We start from the raw sequence: 23,228 nt of genomic DNA, 5'->3' as shown, positions 1-23,228 counted from the left end.
TAAAAATTAAAAAAAAAAGAAATGAATACTTTGAGGTTCGTTCTTCATCAGCTGAATTCACACACACACACACACCCTAATTGGGGAGGTGGGAATTTGCTAATGTTCAAGAATTTCTGCCATATAATGAAGTGTGGGGGAAAAAATGTGAGCAACCCCCTTCTGGTACCAGGTCCCTAAGAAGGAGGTGGCATCTTGGTGAATGAAAGAAAGAGGAATCCTTCTGTTTGCCTGGGTTTTGACTGCTCTAAGTTCATTTAGAGTAGGTTAAACCTCACTTTAAACACATATGCTGTCTAGTACTAGAATGTTTGCACTACAATTTAAAAAGTCAACCTGCTTCTAAGGTAATTTATTCTGCTAGGCTCTGGGGATTCTGAAAACAATACTGGCAGCTTCCTAGAAGAGCCCGGCAGTGAAACTAACAGCTAAAATACCGGTTAGGCATAAGGGCACGCACCTGCAATCCCAGTACTTGGGAAACAGAGGACGGGAGATCATGAGCTCAAGGCCACCTCAAGCTACTCGAGAAGTCCCATCTAAAAATCAAAACAGAAACAAAGAAATAAAAATAAAATACTGTGCAGTCTACAATAGCATATAGCTTTTTACCCACTAGGAGGGCTGGGATAAAGATAGCAGCAAGTGTTGGCAAAGAAGTAATGAAACAAGGAAGATTGCTGGATATGTAAATTACTGGAGTGTTAAATGATAAAACTCTGAAAAACATTTTGGCAGCTCCTCAAAAAGTTGAATACAGAGGTACTGCTTTCCAGAAATCTAATCATAGTCTATAGCAAAAAGAAGTGGAAATATGTATTCACACAAGGTTGGTACACGAATATAACAGTATTGTTTGTAAACACTCAAAGTGTGTAACATAAATGTTCATCAGCTGAAGATTAGATAAATAAAATATACATATATTTGTGCAATGGAATATTAGTCAACAATTAAGAAGAATGAAGTATTGGTATCAGACAAGATGAAACAGGTGCAGTGTGTGAATCAAATTAATTTGTACCCCCCCCCTTTGTTTTGGTTTTTGAGACAGGGTTTCTCTGTGTAGCCCTGGCTGTCCTGGAACTCACTCTGTAGACCAGGCTGGCCTCGAACTCAGAAATCCACTTGTCTCTGCCTCCCAAGTGCTGGGATTAAAGGCATGCGCCACCACGCCCGGTTATAGCTTTCTTCTTACTTTGGTATAAGACTGAATATTTTTCTGAACCATTTTAGGTGTCTTAAACAGGGAGTGACAGATGAGATTGACATCTTAATAGATGCAGCCCTGAGGGAAGAGACCAAGAAGAGCACTGAGGGACTCAAATCAGTAGAGAAAAGAGGCCATCAAAGAGGGCATTGAGGGTGGAGCTTAGCATTGACAAGAAGGGAGGGAGGAATAGATGAGAACAGTGTGAAATGGCAGAAGAAAGGACCAGGCAGGACCCTCAGGTTTCAGGCTTAGATGAACAGCTGTGATGAAGCTGTTCATCACAGAAAGGAAAGTCAGAAGTGAAGGAAACGTGAGACTCCATGTAGCCACATTAAGTTTGAGAGGCAGAGCCGGCAGAAATCCCGGTTTAGCAAAGATGTCTGCACTACAGATGTAGTTTGAGCAATTATCAGCTGGAACACAATTTCCATGGAGACACACTGTAGGCACAGGAAATGCTCCCTCGGGAGCATGCATTTCTTATCAAATTAATAAGTGACTCTTTGGCTGTGCTAACACTGAAAACGTGAAGCAGTGACTTGGTCAGGGAGAACGGAGAGAACTAAGTGCTAGGGTGAACACTCTGGCTGGTCTGTTTCCTCTCAGCCTGCATGTGTGGTAGATCTTTCTTTCCAGAGAGAGAGAGAGAGAGAGAGAGAGAGAGAGAGAGAGCACACTTGCCCCACCTCCCACCCCCATGCCTGTGTACATGCATGTTTGCATGTGTAGGTGCAGGTGTACACGTGTGTATCTGGAGGTAATGGATGAGAGGTGTCTTCACTAACTTGCCAAGCTTACTCACTGAGACAGAGACAAAGACAAAGCAGATATAGTTAATCCCTCTTGCCAGTTTGCTCCAGAGGTCTCCTGTCTCCGTATCCCAAGGCAGAAAGACAACCTGGCCCACTCAGAATTTTACTTGGGTTCTGGAGATCTGAATTCTGATTTAGCCACTGAGCTGGCTGCTGAGCCATTTTACCAGCCCCCTAATGAAGAAACTTTGAAGAGAGAGTAAAGGCAATAGACCCATAAATTAAAATGTCATGTGCAAGATCAAGTTTTAGTTTCTCTTCTACTCTTCTTTATTTTCTATATTTCATATGGTACTGTACATTTTTTTAAGGAAAATACCAAAACCCTGTAGCTCCATTAGCAGCCTCAGCTTCATCCACAATCACGTTGTGTGTTCTCTGAGCTCCTGGTGAGGACAGTTATGTTAGAGACCTGTTTACTCCTGAGCAGGAAGGACTCAGCCTCCATGGGATGCTCTGCAGGATGGAGAGGGAGCAACAGACCATCTCATGGGTTGTTAAAAAAAAAAAAAAAGAATGGAAACAATGATTTACCATACCCGAAGTGTGTCAGCAGCTGGGGGGTCTTGTAGACTATGAAGCGTGTTGGGGATTGTGATTTTGATATTATTTATATTCAAATAAGAAAAAAATACATCCATCTTTCTTTTTCTCTTATTCTTGAAGCCTTATGTCAGTCGGCTGCTCAGCTCCAACTCCTAAGCTTGCTGTGAGAAGGCTCCGTAATTTGGCCTCATCACAGAATAATTGAATCAGAATTTTAAAGCAGATTATACCCAATGCATCCATTATTTCCTGGGGCAACTTCAACACGTGGTCAAGGTTGAGACCCACTCCGGATAATAAAAGACAACTTGGGGTGTTTGGGGTGCCTGTCATGAGAAGGAATGTCAGGAGTCAGTGAGTTCGCTCTCGTCTGCCTCACAGGTGACAGCCGTGCGGGTGCATGTCAACAGTTCCTCTGACAACCTGGACTACCCAGTCCTAGTTGTGGTTCGCCAGCAGAAAGAAGTATTGTCCTGGCAGGTCCCTCTGCTCTTCCAAGGACTGTAAGTATTCTCCGCCCAGGCAACTTCACTACATTTGAGGCTCTTCAATGTCCTTAGACTTAGCCAGGTTTTTTTGTTTTGTTTTGTTCTGTTTTGTTTTGTCTGGTGTTTCCCTCTTAGCCAGAAGAGAACTCAGGCATGCAAATGCCAGGGTAGTGCATTGCAAGTGCAAACAGTGGATGCCCCAAGGCTGGTCAGTGGCACACATTTCTATTCTCTCTGAATTTCAGATGAGCATTCTGTTGAGATCTTCAGCGACTAGGCCATTTGAACAATGGCCTATCCTAATATTCTATTCCCTCTTTTGAAAATGGATCATCCCATACCAGTCGATGTACAAGCAGCACCAACCCCATTCTTCAAAAGCCTCTTCTGTGTGCACTCTTCGCTCAGTGGTATTTACAAAGCAGAGCCAAGAGGGAGGTTCAGGAAGACACTGTGAAAAAACAACAGAACTCTCTGCCCTGGCAGAGTACCTGTTGTGCCATGGAGAGTTCATTAAAGCACTGTGGTGTCCATACAAAGCCCAGAAGGTGTAGAGAAATAGGCAGCTGAAGTGTGATTGCATGGTTTTTAAAGCTGCTGGAATTTGAGTGTTAAATACGGAAGTTTGATTGTTTTCACTTACAATCAATGAAACTGAAAAAAAGAAAAGACTCCGTTGGCTGCTTAATTAGAACAGTTCCTTCCTCAGATTTTAGTGGTTTTCCTTGAATGACTTGTGAGTCTGACTTAATGGAATATAGACACTGCTAAGTATACTGGTCTGGACATAATAGTCTCTATGTCCCTGTCATACGATGGATGTCAACGATAGGAGTTCCAGGATTGCTATCAATGGGCCCAGCCTGAAATTGAAAGCATAGGACTTAAAGCCAGATTAGAGGGGAGTAGCGTGAGATAGCATTCTCCCTGGCTGTGTTCACTGTGTTTCCTTCTCCTTGCTGATGTTGTCTATACCCGTGGCTACAGATACCAAAGGAGCTACAACTACCAGGAAGTCAGCCGCACTCTATGTCCTTCAAAAGCAACCAATGAGACGGGCCCTTTGGAGCAGCTGATCTTTGTAGATGTAGCATCCATGGCGCCCCATGGTGCCCACTACAAGTTGCTGGTCACCAAAATCAAGCACTTCCAGCTCCGGTAAGTAGGTGACCATGACTCTCGGTTTTCGGCTCTGTTTTGCCTGTGGATACCCACTCAGCGCATCGGCTATCATTACAATAAGCCAATCATTCTTCGAACCTGAGCTCAACTTGAATCTTCAGGGAGGCCCTGCCTTTGTCAGTTGTACCTTTGAGCTCTTACTGTCACCTAGCGGTAGCCAGTAAGAATTGCAGGGTTGATTTTTCAGTGAAGTCGTTCGAGACCTCGGAAAGGAAGCTATGAAACTGCAGCCATTCGGTCAAGTTAACGAATGACATGCAAATCTATTCTGCCACACTGTTGTCTGTTTTCACTTCGTGTAATATGGCTTTGTGGCCTCAAACAGACCTTGCAAGCATTATGAAACACAAAAGCCTGAGGAGAGGATGGTGGTCATGGAGTCCAGATGAGGGCTGTGGTAAGAACCAGATCCAAGTATTGAGAATGAGCCCTGACATGGCAGTTTCTGCCATCCAGTTCAGAATGACAGACTAGAATGCATAGAGAACGCATTTCGCTGATGCTCAGAGATTTTTGTTGTTCTTATTTGAGACGGGAATCTACCTATACTGCCAGTCTAGCCTCGGACTTTTAGGCTCAAGCCATCCATCCTCAAACCTCTACCTCCTAAGAAGCCATGACAAGAGGGACGCATCACCGCACCCAGCTCTGAGGTCCAGAGCGATGCTAGGATCATGTCCAAACTCACAGAGACAAAAAAGGTCAAGATCAAAGCTCAACTCTGTTTCTGGCTTCCTGTCCTAAGACTCTCTCTCCTCTTTCCATTTAAATCACATCGTCCTGCCGGGTAGTGGTGGCGCACGCCTTTAATCCCAGCACTTGGGAGGCAGAGACAGGTGGATTTCTTGAGTTTGAGGCCATCCTGGTCTACAGAGTGAGTTCCAGGACAGCCAGGGCTACACAGAGAAACCCTGTCTCGAAAAACCAAATAATAATTAATAATAATAATAATAATAATTATTATTATTATTATTATTTAAAATTTTTTAAAAATCACATCGTCCCAAATTTACTCCTTCCTAAATATGCTTCTCAATTGCACAAAGCATTTGTTTACTCTAACTCAGACTTCAAAGTGAGGCAGTTGTGCCTTTAAACTCTTTTCACACACATGTACATCATTTTCCCAACAACTCCCAATGACAATGGGTGATTCTGTGTCATTAGGGTTGGTAGTTGTAGGCAGGGGATGGTAGGAGGGGGCATTGTAGGAACAGGCAGCCGCTACGTGGGAGGAGGGACATAGAATGGGGTAGTGGGAACATAGGAAGGCATTGAGAATGCAGTTGTCTTTTTTTTGTTTTGTTTGTCTTTTTTGTTTTGTTTTTCGAGTCAGGGTTTCTCTGTATAGCCCTGGCTGTCCTGGAACTCACTTTGTAGTTCTATGTTGCACGATTAGTAGTGTGAGGGATGGGTTGAAGGAGATGGTATTGGATGCAGAGAGATTAGAAGGTTAATACAATGAATGGTCAAGGTAGAAAGTGAGGAAGTGTCTTGAAAAATGTAGGAGGTGAAATTCACAAAACTTGAATGAATATGAAGGAAAGGGGAATTGGGTGGGGGCAGAGAATGGCATCACATTTGGTTAGAGGAAATGAAGGTTGAAGAGTGTGACTGACTGTATGACCGGTCTCAAGCAGGAGCAACTTCATGTAGAACCTGGTCAAGGAGATTCACAGTTAACCTCTTCCTCTTCTCTTCTTGGCTTAGAAGGCACTTGAAATGTAGAAATTACCAGAACTTTGCTTCGATGAAATACTTTCTGATCTTCAGCTAAACTTTTTGCTTTATGGGGAATGTCAGACTTACAGCATTACCAACAAGCTGTATCCACACATTGTAAACCTCCATGTATTCATTCACTGGATTCTCAACACTGTGGCCCAACCGTCCAGGGTGGAGGCAGTCTCGCTGACTGCAAAGCTGTGGGTTGATCTGTTCCTAAGGGCTTTGCCTGGGTTTAGTATATGAAGGGGAAGAGACTCCATCCCAGCTGGAGCAGAAGACTGGCTGGCTGGTTTTTAGGCATTACCAGTGATTGCAGTCTGGGCTAGGTGCTTCCAGGTTTTGGGCTCTTATTCAAGTTCTTGAAATAAAGGCACACAGACTTCAGATTAGTGTGGAGAGCCGTGCCGCGAGTAATCGCCATTATAAGATGGCGCTGGCCTCCGCTGTGCCTAACTAGTAAACAAGCCTTGTACACCTGCGAGAGTGAACTCACGCCTAGTCACTGCCCATCTCGGGGCGTAGTAATGAGGTGATGGGTGAGCAATGAATCAGGAGCTGACACGCCACATCAGGTGCTGAAACGCCATGGCTGAGGGCTATATAAGCAACGCCATTTTCCAGGGTCTGGGTCTTCCCTCCTGAAGAAGCAATAAAGCTTTTGCTGCAGAAGATTCCGGTTGTCCGAGTATGTTCTCGCCGGCGAGAACGGTAGCTCGGGACAGATTAGAACAAAAAACTATTCAAAAGAAAATCAATAGTACAGATCAGAAATTAGTAGTCAAGCATCCAGACCATGCACATATACTCAAAGGTCTTGGTTATTATTTGAGGATCCCTTTTATGGGGTTCAAGAACAGGAGGAGTATGGTTGATAAGGGCATATCCCAGATGGTTCTATTTTGTTTGGCAGGCATAGATTATGTAAACCTTTGGTCATTGTGCATTTCCTTTCTCATGATGCATCAGATCTTAATCATACGATGCTCAACTCTGCATAGACCCGAGATAGTAAACAGGCAATTTTCCCTAAATCTTCACTCAGAAGACAGTTTGCCTTACTGTGTATGAATCCAAAAGTAGTTCAGACCTGACTTGACACCCTTGTCATGCTCAGAGATATCTAGGGTAAGATTAAATAGAAACTGCCCATTCTTGGTGATCATTGAGGGGAGGGGAAAGTTATTCTTTTGTTTGGAGGACAGTGTGCATGCAGCTCAATGCGGGAAGGAGATTTGAATCTTAACAGGCTGCTGGGTGCATTATTAGGAGAAAGGTGAGAATAAACCCCAATCCAAGTGGAGTCTCAGGATGATGATCTATTCCTTACGGCAAGAAAGTCTCAAGATAGCCAGTGGAAAACAAATGGGAAGCAGTCTTCAGCAGAGATGTGTGATTTGGTACTGGTACACACTTCTCTGTTACCTCTCTCCAGCTTATCCAGCATACGGCTATGGCTTTCAGTTGGATTATAAATGGAGGTACAGTTATCCAGCCTGCATCCCTCCTCCTCCTCCTATTGCTTGGGGTGTGGTGTTCTCTAAACCCCAGGGTGTGTTGACAAACTCCTCTTGAAGGGCCAAAGTCAAGAGTGGACAGCGGGGATCTTTTCCTATGACTAGAAAGCTGGAAGACGACCTGCTGGTCATTAACAAACTGACCCAAATAAAACAAAAGAGAAATTCCCTACTGGAATTCTAGAGAGCACTGAAAGGGAACAGAGAAAACTAGCAGAGATGGAGAGTCATGGGTAAGAGGAGGAACAAAGTAACAGCCCCCTGAAGAGCGTGGGGACTGGGCGGGGCTGGGCAGCGCTCTGCACATGGCTCCTCTAAGGACTGGGACCTGCTGCAATGAAGATGAGGGGTAGCCAGCTGGAATTAAGGTCTATGAAAGAGTCTGAGTAGGAAAGAATGACACCCAGTGCCAATGATGAGTCTTAGGGTTTCACTGTTATAAAGAGACACCATGACCAAGGCAACTCTTATAAAGGACAACATTTAATTGGGGTTCATTATAATCATGGAGGGAAGCATGGCATCACGCAGGCAGAATTGGTGCTGGAGGAGCCAAGAGTTCTACATCTTGATCCATAGGTAGCCAAAAAGAGACTGTCTTCTGCAGGCAGCCAGGAGGGGACCTCTTCCACACTGGGTGGAGCTTGAGCATGAGAAAACCCCAAAGCTCATTTACATATTGAAGCCCTTCCTCCCACAAGGCCACACCTCCTAATAGTGCCGATTCCTATGGGCCAAGAGTATTCACATCACCATAGTGAGAATGACCTTATAGGATTTAGTGAACTTATCTAGTAGTAGTAGTAGTAGTAGTAGTAGCAGCAGCAGCAGCAGCAGTAACCTAGATGCTTGTATATGATCAAATTTTTCTTTTATATAGTAATACATACCTGTAGCCCTAGCATTTTGAAGATACAGGCAGGAGGATCAGAAGCTCAGGGTCATCCTCAGCTATGCAGCAAGTTTGAGACCAGCCTGGACTACATGAGACCCTGTGTCAAAAAAATGCACCAGACCCTGTACCCCAGAATTTCAGTGCATGCTCCCTCTTCTCCCTATCCTGTCTGCCCCATGGTCATTAATTCATATTGCCTTGTCTCAATCCTATTTTTGCTACCTTTATGTTTCTAGTAGGTGGGTTTTTTTTGTTTGTTTGTTTTGTTTTAGGTCTTAACCTGCAGTGTTTGTTTGTAATTTCAGGGCCTCATAGGGTTGTAATGGGGTGCTTGCCTAGCATGCATGAAGCCATGAGTTAGCCACCCAGCACTGCTCAAACTGTGTGGAATTCCATGCCTAGAATCACACCACTTAAAGCAGAGGCAGGAAGATTAGGAGTTCAAGGTTATGCTCAGCTACAAAGCAAGTTTGAGGCCAGTCTGGAATACACCAAATCCTGTTTCAAAACCATGCACATGCAAAAGAAATTTGGATATTTCTTTATAATAAGAGTAACAAGTTTTACCAGCCATCTCTGAGATGATCTCCTATTGCATCGGGAGCAGGGATCTCTCCATGTCAGCATGGCAAGGCTGGAGAGATAGCTCAGCAGTAAGAATACTCACTGCTCTTCCAGAGGGTCAGAGTTTGGTTCCCAGCCCTAACATGGTGGCTTACAACCACCTCTAACTCAGTTCAGAGATTCTGACACCTTCTTCTGGCCTCTGCAGGCACCCATAGACACATACTTACATACATACATACATACATACATACATACATACATACATACACACATACACATATTTACATTAAAATAAATCTTTTTTAAAAATTCCAACATGGAGCCAGGAGGGGCGTCTGAGGTTCCACCTCCTGCTGTGGCCCTATTGACAGTTGATGGCTGCTACAGTAGGGAAAGTCACTTTTCTTCAAGGGGTGACCACCAGCAGGTTGGCCATGCCCTAGTGGAAGAGGAGGAGGAGGAAGAGGAGGAGGAGAAGACTTAAAACCAGAAGTGAAATATACTGGGGATAAGCAGGGGGAATTGAGTCAGGGGCAGAAATGTTTAACATATGTTGTAGACTTCTACAATATTTTCAAAGGATAAAAGATTAAACTAAGAAAAATAATGTGGATAGCGATAGAGAATCACACTCAACATTGACTGACTTCTGGCCTCCCCTCCCACATGTGTGGGTACCCATGAACATGGGTATACACACACAAACACACACACGCATACGCACACGCGCGCGCACACACACACAAGGGGAAGAGTAAAGGAAAAACTTAGTTGGATTAGTCTGTTACTTATTTTGAAATGATAGAGACAAATGAAGGAGTGGAAAAGGCAAAGATGATAAATAAGGGAGTTGATATTTGAAGATGCTGGGTCCCAGAGACAGGAAGAAATGTGGGATCCAGATGCATGAGGGCAGATCCCCACCCCAGAAGGATGAACCCAGGAGAGCAAGAGGTATCAGGAGGGCTGGCTGGAAGGGCAGGGGCTGGAAGGGAGCTCACAACAAATGGCGATCAGCAGATAACAGGGAATGACAGTGTGAAGTCCATGGTGCAGAGTAATAAATAGTACATCATTTCCTCAGCAAACAAAGTGGGATTTGGAACGCCCTCTGCGCCCTGCCAGGAGCTCACTGAAATGAGACTTAAGGTCCTGTGAGTCTTACCGTCCCTCACTCAAAATTACTGACAGTTTGTCCCTAGCTCTCCAGGAACTCACCTTTTCTTCTGTCTTCTATTTTATTACTCTTCTATAAATCTTTCTTCTTACTCCATCCCTCTGTGTGTCCTTCTGCCTACACTTTTCCCCATCTTCCTTCCATGCATTTCCTCTCCTGACTCAGAAGTCTTTCCTTTCCCTTCTTCCCTTACTTTAATAACCAAAGCAGCTTGTGTAAGCATTTGTTTCCTGTGTTTCATTTTGAAACAAATGAATGGAAACTTTGATGCCTCTTGCTTTGACACTGAATTGCCAGTGAGTTTCCTTAGCTTTGTGCTGTTAACTAATAGGAGCCTATGATAAGATACACCTTGCTCACCTCAGTCAGGGCCACTCTAGCAAATATTGTTTCATCTCTATGGACATACTGTTGCTTTTGTAGCTACTGTTAGCTCTGCAAAAAAACCAGAAGGCTTAAATGTTTCTGTTTTAAAGGCAATAAAACCCAAGGAATCAAAACAAACAAACAAAAACAAAACAAGAAAATAGAAAGTCTATGTTGTTCCAGTATTACAATTGTCACTCAAATCATGAGGGACATTTATAAAAATTAAATTCCTGGTCAAAGTACACAGATTACTTCAGGAAAGCTCATGCTTTCTGTTGCTAACCTAGAAAGTCAGTGTTGACGTTGTCATTCCTCTGATCTGGCAATGAGAGCATCAAAGGTCCCATGTAGCCCTGCTAACAGCAGATGACACTTCCCAGATTTGAAAGGGCTTGTCCCAGACCACACACAGCACAGCACTCTGGTCTTTACTCTGGCTATGGACTCTAAAGTGGACACACCACGTCATCTGATATTGATGCTAGCATCTTTAGATGACTCGAGGTCAGAAGTTTACTACAGTGCTACTGTAGAACCAGTCACCTATGGGGGTAGCAATTTATGCCAAGAGTTAATATATAAAATTTTCATCTGCCACAGGACCAGCACCAGTCGGCCTCTCTCAGTCCATGGGGAATCAAGGTTCCAGACAGGTGGGCATGGAGTTGGCCAGAAATGACAAACAATTACAAACACAAGGGAGTGCTGTATCTGGATGTAATTTGTCAAATTGAGCACCAGTCTTATATTACAGACAAAAAACAAGAAGGCTAGGCAAATACATTTGCCAAGGTACACTTGTTCTTACACAAAACAAAGAAAATGCATACATAAAAAGATTACAGGAGCCAGGCAGTGTTTACAACTGAGAATAGGAACAACCCTTAATTAAGATCAGCTAAACACAGGAGCCAGGTGAATGCTCTGATGCAATGCTAGTCTACTGTTAAACCCACCACTGGGTCCTTTAGTAAATACCTGATTATGCTATTCCTCTGGGCCTAGTGAAAAACCTGTACCAGGGGAATTCCGTTCTACTAACCCTTTCATGAATAATACTACAACCCACCTATTTCCTAGGCCATTGTGTATTCCTGTGTTTGGGTGTGACTCGGCCATTTTCCTAAGTAATTACTATGTATACTAGCCCTGAGCTTTTCTAGCTCTATTCAAGTAGATTGTAATGCCTAATTAGTTTCACTGTCTCTACTGGAAGTGAATTTGAATGTTACTGAATAGGTAACATTCTTACTGAATTCCAAGCTCAGGGTCAATTTCAAGGATTGCCTAGGACATTGGAACACTGTCAAAGGCTTAGCTATATGTTAAAATCAATCCTTAAAGGCACTTATAATAAAACAATACTGAAAGAGAGCACATGGATCTATACACCAGACTAACGTGGGGATAGGTTTTGCATGTACCTGCTATGGGAATGCCAAGGTTCCAGGAGGCTAAGTTTTCGTGAAACTCTTTGCCTTGGGACTGCTTCCAGGTTACTACACCTGTCAAGCAGACTTCATTGGAGTGGGTATAGCATTCATCCATTTCTATGAGCTCACTTCTGAGACCAGACCAATGACAGCCCAAGCAACAGCCATTACTTTTATAAATGGTGCTCAAACTTTATGACTTTATATACTCTTATTAGATGCATCTTGCCTAAATGTCTGGACATGCCATTTCTAAAGAAATTGTTAATTTTTAAATAATTTCATTTTAATAAGAGGAATATTGGCAGTGGGAAAAAGTCTTCAGAGAATCCTAGGGAATGAGGATGGTAAAGAGCCCAGAAGTTCAGGTTCAGACTCTAAATGCAAGGAGGTAGACACATTGGGAGAGTGGCCCAAGTGAGTCTTGGGAACTCAGGTGTGGTGGACTCCAGAGTGATCTACAGTGCTAAGATGAGGCCAGGGTCACAAATAGCATGTGCAAAAGGGCAGCCCTTGTGGACAACAAATTTGTCTTTGTATTTCCCATCCTCTTGAAATATTTCACAGATGTTCATACCAGAGAGTGCTAGATGCTACAAAACTTCATGCCTCTTACAAAATTCTAGCCCTCTCCCTCTCTCTGTGCCTGGATCCTTGCTGTCTTAGTATTTGATAAAACTATTCACAGTAAATTCCATTTAGAGAGCAAGTAACTTCATTGTGTTCTTTGGGTGGTACTTTTATTTGATAGATGGGCTTTAGAAGACAAACCTAAAGTCAAAGAGGATGAAATTTTGGAAAATTCAGCAGGTGTTGCAGGAGACCGGGGAGAAGTTTGGGGCAAGAAGAGCCCAGTGCTACTCCTGACGATTGTCCCACAGTGGCCATCTGGTCACCCTGTTTTTAAAGCTCTGCTCTTTTGCTGTGGATCCATTAAAGTTAATGTGAAGTGTCGCCTACATTACTCAAAAGGACTCACACCTGCATTTCCTCTTTTGCTACCCACTTCTCACAATCAAGCTTGATTGATTGTATTACTCAATTGGAATATCTTAAAAGAGTCCAAAGGCAAAAGCAACCATAATGACCTAATGGATATTTAAAGATGTAAAAAACAACCTTCCTCCCCAATTTTATCATTCTTTATTGCTGAAACCATAAAGTCTTCCTAGAGTTTATCAGATAGTAGAACAAAGTCTTTTTCAAAAGGGTAAGGTACCGGGCACCTAGGCTAAGGAGGCTCTCCTTTAGGTATCTCATTCTTGTTGACAACTCATCTTTCCTCTCACTTTCCCCCCATATTACTCAGGACGAATGTTGCCTTCTACTTCACTGCCAGCCCCTCTCAACCTCAGGTAAGTAAAGGGTTCCCATAGTTACCAAGAGCCCACCTGCTGATGCTGCATGCAGAAACCATGGGACAGGGAGAGTGACCTCAGCATGAGTTATTATCCTGGATCTTGCATTATGTCCTCTTGGTTGTTACTCAGATCTTGAACACAGCATTTAATCTTACCACCTTTATTGGGATAAAATAGGAAGCATGCTCGTGTTCCTAGATGCCTACGTCACTGAGTGAAATCATGTGTCTGATATGTCTCAAGGGATGTTGGATGGTCCATACTAAGTGCTGTGGGAAGGATGAGCAGAGAAGCACAAACTCGGGGATTATAGACCTGGTGATTGAGGTGGGGTGGTGAGACAGAACATGGAAGGACAGCAAGCATATGCAACGGCTGTTCTGAAAATATAAAAATAAGACAGAGTCCCATTCCTGCCGAAATATTGGCAGATTGGATTTGTGTGCCCTGTCAGTAAAAATAATTAGCTATTTTTATGTGTTCCTCAATTAAAAAAAAAAATAACCCCAAGCAGAAAAGATACATGAAACTTTTTTTGAGGTTGTTTTTCTGATGACATTTCTAACTACCTTTTGTGTGTGTGTGTGTGGTTTCTGAAAGAATCTATGCTGTAACAAGTTCAAAATCGGTTCTTGACCCCATATAGTGGTTCACACCATCATCCTAGCACTTTAAACATCAACATCAAGGCGAGAGAAATGTGAATTAGAGACCAGACTGAGCTACATAGCAAGTTCCAAGCTTGCGTAGGCTGCACACTAAGGCACCATCTCGAAACAGAAAGAAAAGACTGGTCTCCAGCCACAGCACTTAACCTATGTCTTTGAAGGCTTTAGGATGAATTTGCTCATAAAGGGTTACTTATCTTTTGTTTAGGATACAGTAAAACTGGGGATTAAATAGTATAGACTTTTGTAAGTCTAATATAATCATTGATATGTTTGTAACAACTAGTTGGAGACAGGGAGAAACTTAATGTGTAGCTTCTGGCCATTCCTGGGGTATAAATTCCTCCAAGACAGCTTGTGGTGACTCCTCTGCAGGCAGAGGAAAACAGTCAGGGTGGAGTAAGGATGAAACTTGGCTCAGTCCCATTTTATTGGAACGGGCAATGGAGCAAGGCTTCCAGAGTCTGGCCCACATCATTTTACTTTAGCCCTATTCAAGCACAGTACAATTTTAGTGGGGAATTGTTGTTACAATTTTAGGTAACAATCTAGTCCCAAGTACACAACAATGTAAGGTATATTTATGTTGAAATTCTTTACGAAGCACATCTGGCTTCTTTCACAAGAATGAGTACTATTGACTCAGAGATAGTGCCCAAGATTTAGGGTCTAGGGATTTTGACTGAAGTAAATATAAAAAGCTGTGGGTGTCAGCACCGGCCTGTCCCTAAGATAACATGGAAGTCACTTAGGTTTGGCATCATTCATGATGGATCAGTTTTATGACCTAAAAGCAATGCTCAAGGTTTAGGGGAAAAGGTCTGGGATAAATAAAAACACAAATTCTGGAAGATATGGGCAGAGCCTGTCTCATCAGACAGCAAGGGATCACAGGTTGTAAAATGACATTCTTCCTGACATTCCAGAAAGAACATTTGTGCACCTTGTTTCATTGAGGAGGTAAGCCGTTTGTTTAACCCACCTGGCTTCTGTGGTGCTTCCATGTTTGCACAAGGCCTTTTTGTCCTCTATGATGGCAGATTTCAAATCGCCCATATGATGTCATTCTTCCTGTTGGCACTAGCTATACAACGCAGTAAACGTGTGTAAATGAACACCCACTTTTGTTCGTAGCTCTGGGGATTGAACTCTGGACCTTGCACATGCTTATCAAGTGCTCTACCAGTTGAGACACACACACACACACACACACACACACACAGAAACTGGCCCCCAACGAAACTAAGATCAAAAGTTGCTTTCTGGGAAAGTCATCCTATGTACATACTGACACCCAATGGCAAGAAAGGCAGCAGGCGCACTTTGTTCTTCTTAATAGTTAGTGACCATTTAAATTCAAGTGATGTTTAGGGGACCTAGATAGGTGCATCAGCAATTAAGGGCCATTTGCTGCTCTTGTAGATGACCCAGATTTGGTTCCTAGGACCCACACGGTGGCTCCTAGCAGCATCTGATTCTAATTCTAGGGGATAGAACACTTTCTTCTGGCCTCCTCGGGCATTGTATGCATGTGGGTACACAGACATAGATGCAAGCAAAACACACACATAAAATAAAAACAGAATCTTTCTTTCTGATTAAAACATATTTTGAGGCAGGGGTCTAAAACATTTGGAGTTTGTAGTGATTTAGAGATAAATTAGACTGACAATAGTTTGACATCCTTATAAATGTTACATAAAACAGCTAGTGATATATATCCATTGCTCACAGTAATACTCTTGAGTTAGAAACTATGGCTGCTCTGAGACCACCCTGGGACCTCTAGGCTTCTCCTTGGAATAACCCTATTTTGTGTGTATTTGAATCATGCTCCAAAATACACGTCATGGAAAGATTTCTAAACAGGAATGTGAAATGGCATTTTTAAATTCTGACTATCTATATTGAATTAGTTCTCAAAACAACATTAGCAAAGGCCATATTAGAATATAAAATTAAATTTTGACTTTCTTATCTCTTTTTAAAAAAGTGATATATCTACTAGGTCTGTAAGATTTCAGAACTGTTTTTGTAGGTTTCCACAAAACCTTAATCACTAATTTGATGTTTCTTATACAGTTGCGAAACTTGAAATTATCTTCTCCACACACACACACACACATCCTCCATTTTTAAATGTGTTTAAAATAGTTAAAAGTTAAAATGTTTTTCCAATGGATTTGTAACTGAGGTAACTCAAGAGTGTCACCTCTTTTTGTTAGCAATGCTGCTTGTGGGTTAGGAAAGATAGCTCAGAGGTCAAGAGTGCACATTGCTCCTGCAAAAGATGGGAGCATGGTCGCCAGCACCCACCTTGGGCAGCAGCTAATGAGTGTACATAGCTTGCCTTCGGGTCTTAGTGGACACCTTCTCTGGCCTTGGCAGGCACCCACACATGTCATCCTCACCTATTCATGCACACACACACACACAGAAAGAGAGAGAGACACAGAGACACAGATTGACACACACACATACACACACACACACACACACACACACACACAGAGAGAGACACACACACACAGAGACACAGATTGACACACACACATACACACACACACAGAGAGAGAGAGAGAGAGAGAGAGAGAGAGAGAGAGAGTCTACTGATACTTAAAAAATACATTTACCCACAGCCATGATCATATTTCAAGGGCTCATTGTCAAACTTAATCTTTTGATCTAAGAATCTTCTCAAGAACATCTCAGGGAAAGGCTTCTTTACAAAAGGTTTAGGGAAGACTGACATAAAGCTAGTTCTCCCCTCTGACAAGGTCACAATTCTTGAGAAACAGGAATATCTGCTATTCAAGGCGTGGTTTTGTATTTCACAACTAGCACACAGTAAGAACTCTTGTCTGACGTTATATCCTGTGTATCCCTGACTTTGAAAGAAGCTGACAGCAGGGTGCCTAAGTAGAAAGTGGAATGAAGCCCCGCATAAGCTGGTTGATAAGAAATGTCCATATCATAAAATGGAAGGGCAGCCTTGTGTAAATGGCCGCTTGCCTTTGCTGCTATCTTCCTTATGCCTGACGCAGCACCCTGCGGGGAACAGCTCATTGCTCAATGTGTATAAAGTGAATGAATGCCTGAAACAGGGACCAGTTACTGAACTTTGCGTCGGAAATTCACACATGATGATAGAGAAAACAGTCCCATGCGTGTGGGATGATGGTTCGAGTTTCTTTAAACATATCTTAAGATTAATAAATACATCGAGTCCCTCTTTTTTCTCGTTCTCAGTATTTTCTATACAAATTTCCTGAAGACGTGGACTCCGTCATCATTAAAGTGGTGTCTGAGAAGGCTTATCCGTGTTCAGTTGTCTCCGTTCAGAACATCATGGTGAGCCCCAATACTGTCACGTCAGCCTCCTGGCTTGTAAGATCACAGTGTTCCAGAATAGATGGGCGGGGGACTGTTGTCCCCCTCTTACCATTCATCTCCCCCAAATGCCAAATAATAACAACATACCAAATAATATCCATGCACCTGAGTGGGCAGTCCGTGTCTGCTGACACTGATGAGCGATAAGAAGTAGCTGGCTTCTCACCAAGACAAAGAAAAGAAGGCAGGAGAGAATGGGCCATGACAACCAACAAAGAAAAGCCCGTTGTGAGTTCAGTGAGGAAAATAAAATAAAAACCTACCACCCACCGGTTTTGGTTTTAGATTGTAATCATAACATCAGATCCTTTTGGTATCAAAACGTTAGCCAAAAAAAAAAAAAAAAGAGGGAGGGGGGTTATATACTTTAAAGCAATCTTCTTATAGTTCTCTTAAATATAGAGTGACTCTAACATTTTAGGTCAAAGTCCGAGGTTTTGTTTGTTTGTTTATTTGGTTTTTGAGATGGAGTTTCTCTGTGTAGCCCTGGCTGTCCTAGAACTTACTCTGTAGACCAGGCTGGCCTCGAACTCAGAGATCCCCCTGCCTCTGTGTCCTGAGTGCTGGCATTAAAGGTGTACGCCACCCTGCCATGCAAAGCCTGAGTTTTAAGAGGACCATTTCATGACTGTTCTGCAGAATAGTTTCCACGGTGTCTAGATTGATCTGATTCCTCTGACCTGTGATGCAGGTGGCATAGAGTTGACACATGCCTGTGGAAGAACACTGAGTGACAATGCTGTTCCATTCTCTTTTGTCTCTCCTGTGCTTTAGTGTCCAGTATATGATCTGGATCACAATGTGGAATTCAATGGTGTCTATCAGTCCATGACCAAGAAAGCCGCCATCACGCTGCAGGTGAGACAGTGCTTCTGAGGTCACAACAGTCATGGGGCCCAACTGATGGTTACTTGCCCACTGGACCAGAGGAGAAACCTGTTCATTATGTACCTTGGATCTCTTTTCTTTCTGATTGGTTTGAAAATGAATGGCGCTCTGCTTGCAGTCAGTGCCTGAGTGGTGGTAGGCAACACTACCCTTCCAGGTGTTCTTTTATCCCCTTAGGGGATTTGGGACTCTACGGGGTGGCAGGACATATATCTGACAGATAGGGCTAAGACCAGATGGTTCCAATTTATTAAGTGAGGTGTGGTAATTTAGGGTAAAGTTTATTACAGCCATTTAAAGCAATTGAACGTATTATAATAATTTCTACCAGTAACACTTACCAAAAGTTGGGTTGAACTCTAGAGAGAATAACAGATCCAAAGGCATATGGATCCTATTTGGGAAATACTTTATCCTTTTGGTATTTATAACTAAACTGATACTTCAGTGGGGTTTTATAGCAAAAAAACAAAAACAAAAACAAAAACAAAAACAAAAACATATATATATTATGCCATCATAGTCCAAGAGACAGTCTATCCCAGTCTCTAGGTTGGTACTTAAATCTCAGACCTGAGCTGTCCTTGTAGCCTAAGGCAACATCACTTGTTGATTAATACATGAAAAATGGAGAGAAGATAAGTATAATTTAGATATCAGATGTAAAATTTTCTATCAGTCAAACTTGAGGTTTTGAGCATCAAGGATTTAATGTCCTCCATGTCTTCTTGTTCATGTTTATTTCTGCCTTAGCATACGAGAATGGTGGGATTCCCCCCCCACAAAAAAAAAAGACAAAACATACAACAAAGTAGGTGTTCATTTGCTTTCTAGTGCTGTATAAAACACCAATAGCAACTTGGGGAGGAAAAGATTTATTTGACTTATACCTCCATATCACGGTTCATCATGCGGTAAGGCAAGGACAGGAAGTCAAGGCAGGAACCTGGAGGCAGGAAATGAAGCAGAAGCCATGAAGGAGTGCTTCTTACTGGCTGTCTTTCCATGGTTCACTCCACTGGCTTTTTTTACACAACCCAGGACCACCTGCCCAGGACACCACCCACGGTGGGCTGGGCCCTCCCACATCAATCATTAATCAAGAAAAGGTTCCACACACTTGCCTATAGGCCCACCTTAGGAAGACATTTTTCTCAGTTGATCATCTCTCTTCCCAGGTTAATGAGAGGCAAAGTGTAGCCATACCTACAGTGCGACTACTTTCAGTGTATTTGGCAGTAAATTGTTACTCTTTTTCTGGACTTGTGCTTCGGGCTAAGACATTTTCTCAGTGAACTAAACACAATGTCAGAAATTTGAGCTTGACACAAATGCCTGGGTTAATGAACTATAATGTATGGTTATCTTGCCAACCCCATTTTCACAAATAGGGATTAACTCATGAACCAGGACTAAAATAGCACAGGTACAGAAATCAAAGCTAGCGCCACAGCCCAGTCCTAACCCAAGTCCTTTGACTCCCTGGCCTCCACTGTTTATCTAACTATTTACTGCATGATATTAGACAAGTTACTTTTCATTAGACTTTAAAAATAAAACCGATAAATTCCTGGATGCATACCTGTAATGCCAGCATGCAGGATGCTGAGGCAGGAGGATGAAGAGTTCAAGGTCAACCTGGGTTACATAGCAAGACTATCTCAAATATATTTGTGTGTATGTACATGTATATACAAATGCCATTTGATAATCTAGGCAACTGATGTTATTGTTTATTGTGTTTATTATTGTACTAAGTCCTCACATGAGCACAGATTTTTAAATTCTCTATGTATCCACTTATATTCATTTTTGGGTAGGGTAATGTTCATGGATGGTCTGGAGCAGAGTGTAAGAATGTGGGAGTCCTTTCTGGGGACTTAGAGAGCCAGGGTGGCTTGTCCTTTTCTTCCTTTTCCTTACTGCCCCTCACACCCCTGGACTGTCTCCTCCTGGCTTTCTTTCTTCCCTGTGAATCATGAGTTTGTTGTGTCTTACACAGAAGAAGGATTTTCCAGATGAGCAGTTCTTCGTGGTGTTTGTGATAAAACCTGAAGATTATGCCTGTGGCGGATCATTCTCCATCCAGGGTAAGAGGCACTGAGGGATACTTGGGAGGGAAGAAAAGGAGGCCAAAAGCTCATCTCTAGCTCTTACTGAGGGGCTAACAGCAGCGACTTGACAAGGCATTCTAGAGACATTTGGATAAAAAATAAAATGAAGTTAATTCCATATCTAAAGGTAGTATGGCTACTACAAAATGTCCCTCAGTACCTTCATCTTTCTAATATAATACGTTAACTCCTTGAGCATCTTATACGATGTATTTTAATCATATTCAAGCCCCACTCCTAACTCTTCTCAGATCCACCATCACCTCCCCACTCCCTCCCAACATCATGTCCTCTTTAATATGTATTTTGTTAAATCACACATAGAATCCAGTTTGTAATGACTGCTTATTCTTGCAGTGTGGGGTCACTCACTGGGGATGATCAATCTATCAGAGGCCACACTTTTTTCCTCATACAGAAGCCATTGACTATCAATAGCTCCTCAGTTAGTAGAGGTCCATGAGCTCCTATCCCCTCAGTGCTAGAATGTTGAATGGATTGATTTTATGCAGCTTTTCAACTTTTTAAAAGTCTTATACCAGTCTTTACATCGTGAGGTCACTTAGTAAGCATTTCCTTTGCTTCTGTGATATAAGTGCAAAAAGGTCTGTTTCCCAGGCCAGTGGGATGGGGCTTACTGACAAGCCAACTGCCCTGAGGTCCATCCCTGGATTGTATGTGGTAGAAAGGGAAACTCAACTGCAGTAAGCTGTCCTCCATAAACACACACACACATGCACACACTCAGAAAGAGAGAGAGAATAAATGAAATAAAAACATTTTTAAAGTCCATTTCCTAAGGAGTCACTTATATGCATCAGCAGTCAGCCCTTCCATAGGGATGTACAAGGAAAATCTAGTTTTATCCCAGTTGTCAAAATTGTACCTCACGAGACTATAAGAAAGCCAATCGTGATGTCATATCCCAATAACAAGGGGTTATATAAGCTCTGATGCAAATGAAAATAATTCCATTGCCCAAAGAGTAGAGTAGACAGTTAATTGAGAACACAGGCCCCCTGCTAATGGGCCATGTGTCACCTACACAGAGGGTGTTTTCTGTTGAGTGTATTACGGCTCCCTTGGTGTCAGGTGACATTTGTACTTGTGTACACTTTAATCTCTTCATTATGGAGCTCTATAGGCTTACCAGCATCCTCTAATGCTCCTGAATAAACTCCAGGGCCTTTGATGACTGTGTAAAGAAAAAACAGTTTTGCTGACTAGGAAAAAATGCAAGCGAAGGAGGATGTAGCTGTCTGGTGTGGGCACATTTCTCTTGAGATGGCTGTGGACATCAGGAGAAAGGTCAGGTCTTTCCCAGTGGAGAAGCAAGGCTGTTCCATTACATTCACGTCACTTGGTACTGCCGAAGTACACCCAAGCAAAGGCCAGTCTGAGAGCCTTTACCAGAGGAACAGCTGACACGTTAGATGTTGGCTCTTCCTCCAGTTCTTCTACATCAGTCAGAGTGGACTCTGTAGAAGACATTGTATAATACAACTGTTCAGAATGGAGGGTGAGAGTCTAGTATCTGATCCATTGTATTCTGTGTCTTGTTTATTTGTGTTATTGTTTTGGTTTTTTTGTCGTTGTTTTTGTACTTTGGTTTTTGTTTTTTAACCAGAAAATGAAAACCAGACCTGGAATCTACAACGATCAAAGAACCTGAAAGTAACCATTGTCCCATCCATCAAAGGTTGGTTTTGGCTTTGGAGTGTGGTGGAGAGAGTCCTGCGGGGGGGGGGGGATCTACCGTGTCATTAAATGCTAATGTCTCCCTCTCAAGGGGAGCCATCATAAAAATACTCAAGTGTATTTAATGTACAGATAGGATCAGATCTTCTTGAAGAGAAACAAGCTAGCGTGCCTTTTGGTGGTGGAGTGCTTGCCTAACTTGTATGAGGCCCAACAGCCCAGAAAGATGGGGGTGGAGGGTATAAGGAAGGAGAACTAGAGAGAAGGAAGGGGGAAGAGAAATAATGGAAAAGAGAGATAGAGGCAAGGAAAGGAGGGAGGGGACTCAACTCTAGAGTTGTAGATAGTGATCTTTTCAGGTCATCAAGCTACTTGTGTTTAGCATCCCAGTGGCCTCCCACAGTGCTCAGCACCAGTGACATATTATTAGGATTTAAGAATGGATGTGATGGAAGCCTATTGATCCTATAAGCGGTGCTGTCCCCAACACAGTCCTCCTATTTCCAAGGACAAGCTGACCAAAGCTGTTTCTCTCTCCTCAGAATCTGTATATGTGAAATCTAGTCTTTTCAGCATATTCATTTTCATGTCCTTCTACTTGGGATGCCTGCTCGTTGTGCTTGTCCATCATGTGAGGTAGGTGCACAGGTTCTTCCTCCCCTTTGCCTCTCTGTGTGGTGTTCAGAGCATGGGCTTTGGAGCACATTGACTGGCCCACTAAGTGTGGTCTTGGGCAAACTGCTTTTTCTTCTCTACTTGGACTGCAGGTTTCTCTTCTGTGGAGTGAAAGAACGTTTGGCTCACTTGCAGATCTGAAGTCAATGTCCCACATAGCATGCTGGTAGAGTTTTCACTGTGAAAACACAACAGTGAGGTGACTTGTCTGTGTCTGTACCTGAGAATGCTCACTGTAGATCCCGCAGACTGAAGGGAACCGCCAGCTCTTTCCAGCATGGCGTCTGAAAACAAACTGAAGCATTCTGTTGAAAAGTTAATCGAATGCTTAAAATAAATCTTGAGGTATAATCTGTAGCTGGAGCAATGTGCTTTGATACATATTACCAGGTGCACCAATCTCCCTGTAAAATATTCCTTCAGGGTAAAGGGAGGGCTAACAGTGCTGAAATCTGAGCAAGGAAATTTCCCTGCTTAAGAATTTGGAGCGTAACTCTTTCTCCCCCC

General features: G+C 42.8%; 1 protein-coding gene across 3 annotated transcripts in view; it reads left to right on the top strand.

Annotated features, from left to right (window-relative positions):
* Nucleotides 1–23,228, top strand: part of Sidt1 (SID1 transmembrane family member 1) — a 91,037-nt gene that overhangs the window by 27,880 nt on the left and 39,929 nt on the right. For all 3 annotated transcript variants that reach the window (XR_003835155.1, XM_021184481.1, XM_021184482.2), the window contains exons 2-9: nt 2,953–3,074; nt 4,047–4,217; nt 13,234–13,279; nt 17,203–17,304; nt 18,121–18,204; nt 20,237–20,324; nt 21,976–22,047; nt 22,589–22,682. Coding sequence is in view for 2 of the 3 variants with exons in the window: in XM_021184481.1 (XP_021040140.1) it covers nt 2,953–3,074; nt 4,047–4,217; nt 13,234–13,279; nt 17,203–17,304; nt 18,121–18,204; nt 20,237–20,324; nt 21,976–22,047; nt 22,589–22,682 (779 nt within the window). In the remaining variant the exon portion in view is untranslated. The remainder of the gene's footprint in view (nt 1–2,952; nt 3,075–4,046; nt 4,218–13,233; nt 13,280–17,202; nt 17,305–18,120; nt 18,205–20,236; nt 20,325–21,975; nt 22,048–22,588; nt 22,683–23,228) is intronic.

Source organism: Mus caroli, chromosome 16, assembly GCF_900094665.2.
Source record: "Mus caroli chromosome 16, CAROLI_EIJ_v1.1, whole genome shotgun sequence".
Classification (NCBI taxonomy): Eukaryota; Metazoa; Chordata; class Mammalia; order Rodentia; family Muridae; genus Mus; species Mus caroli.
The sequence above is the reverse complement of the archived record's forward strand: the minus strand, read 5'-3'. Positions and strand labels throughout refer to the sequence as shown.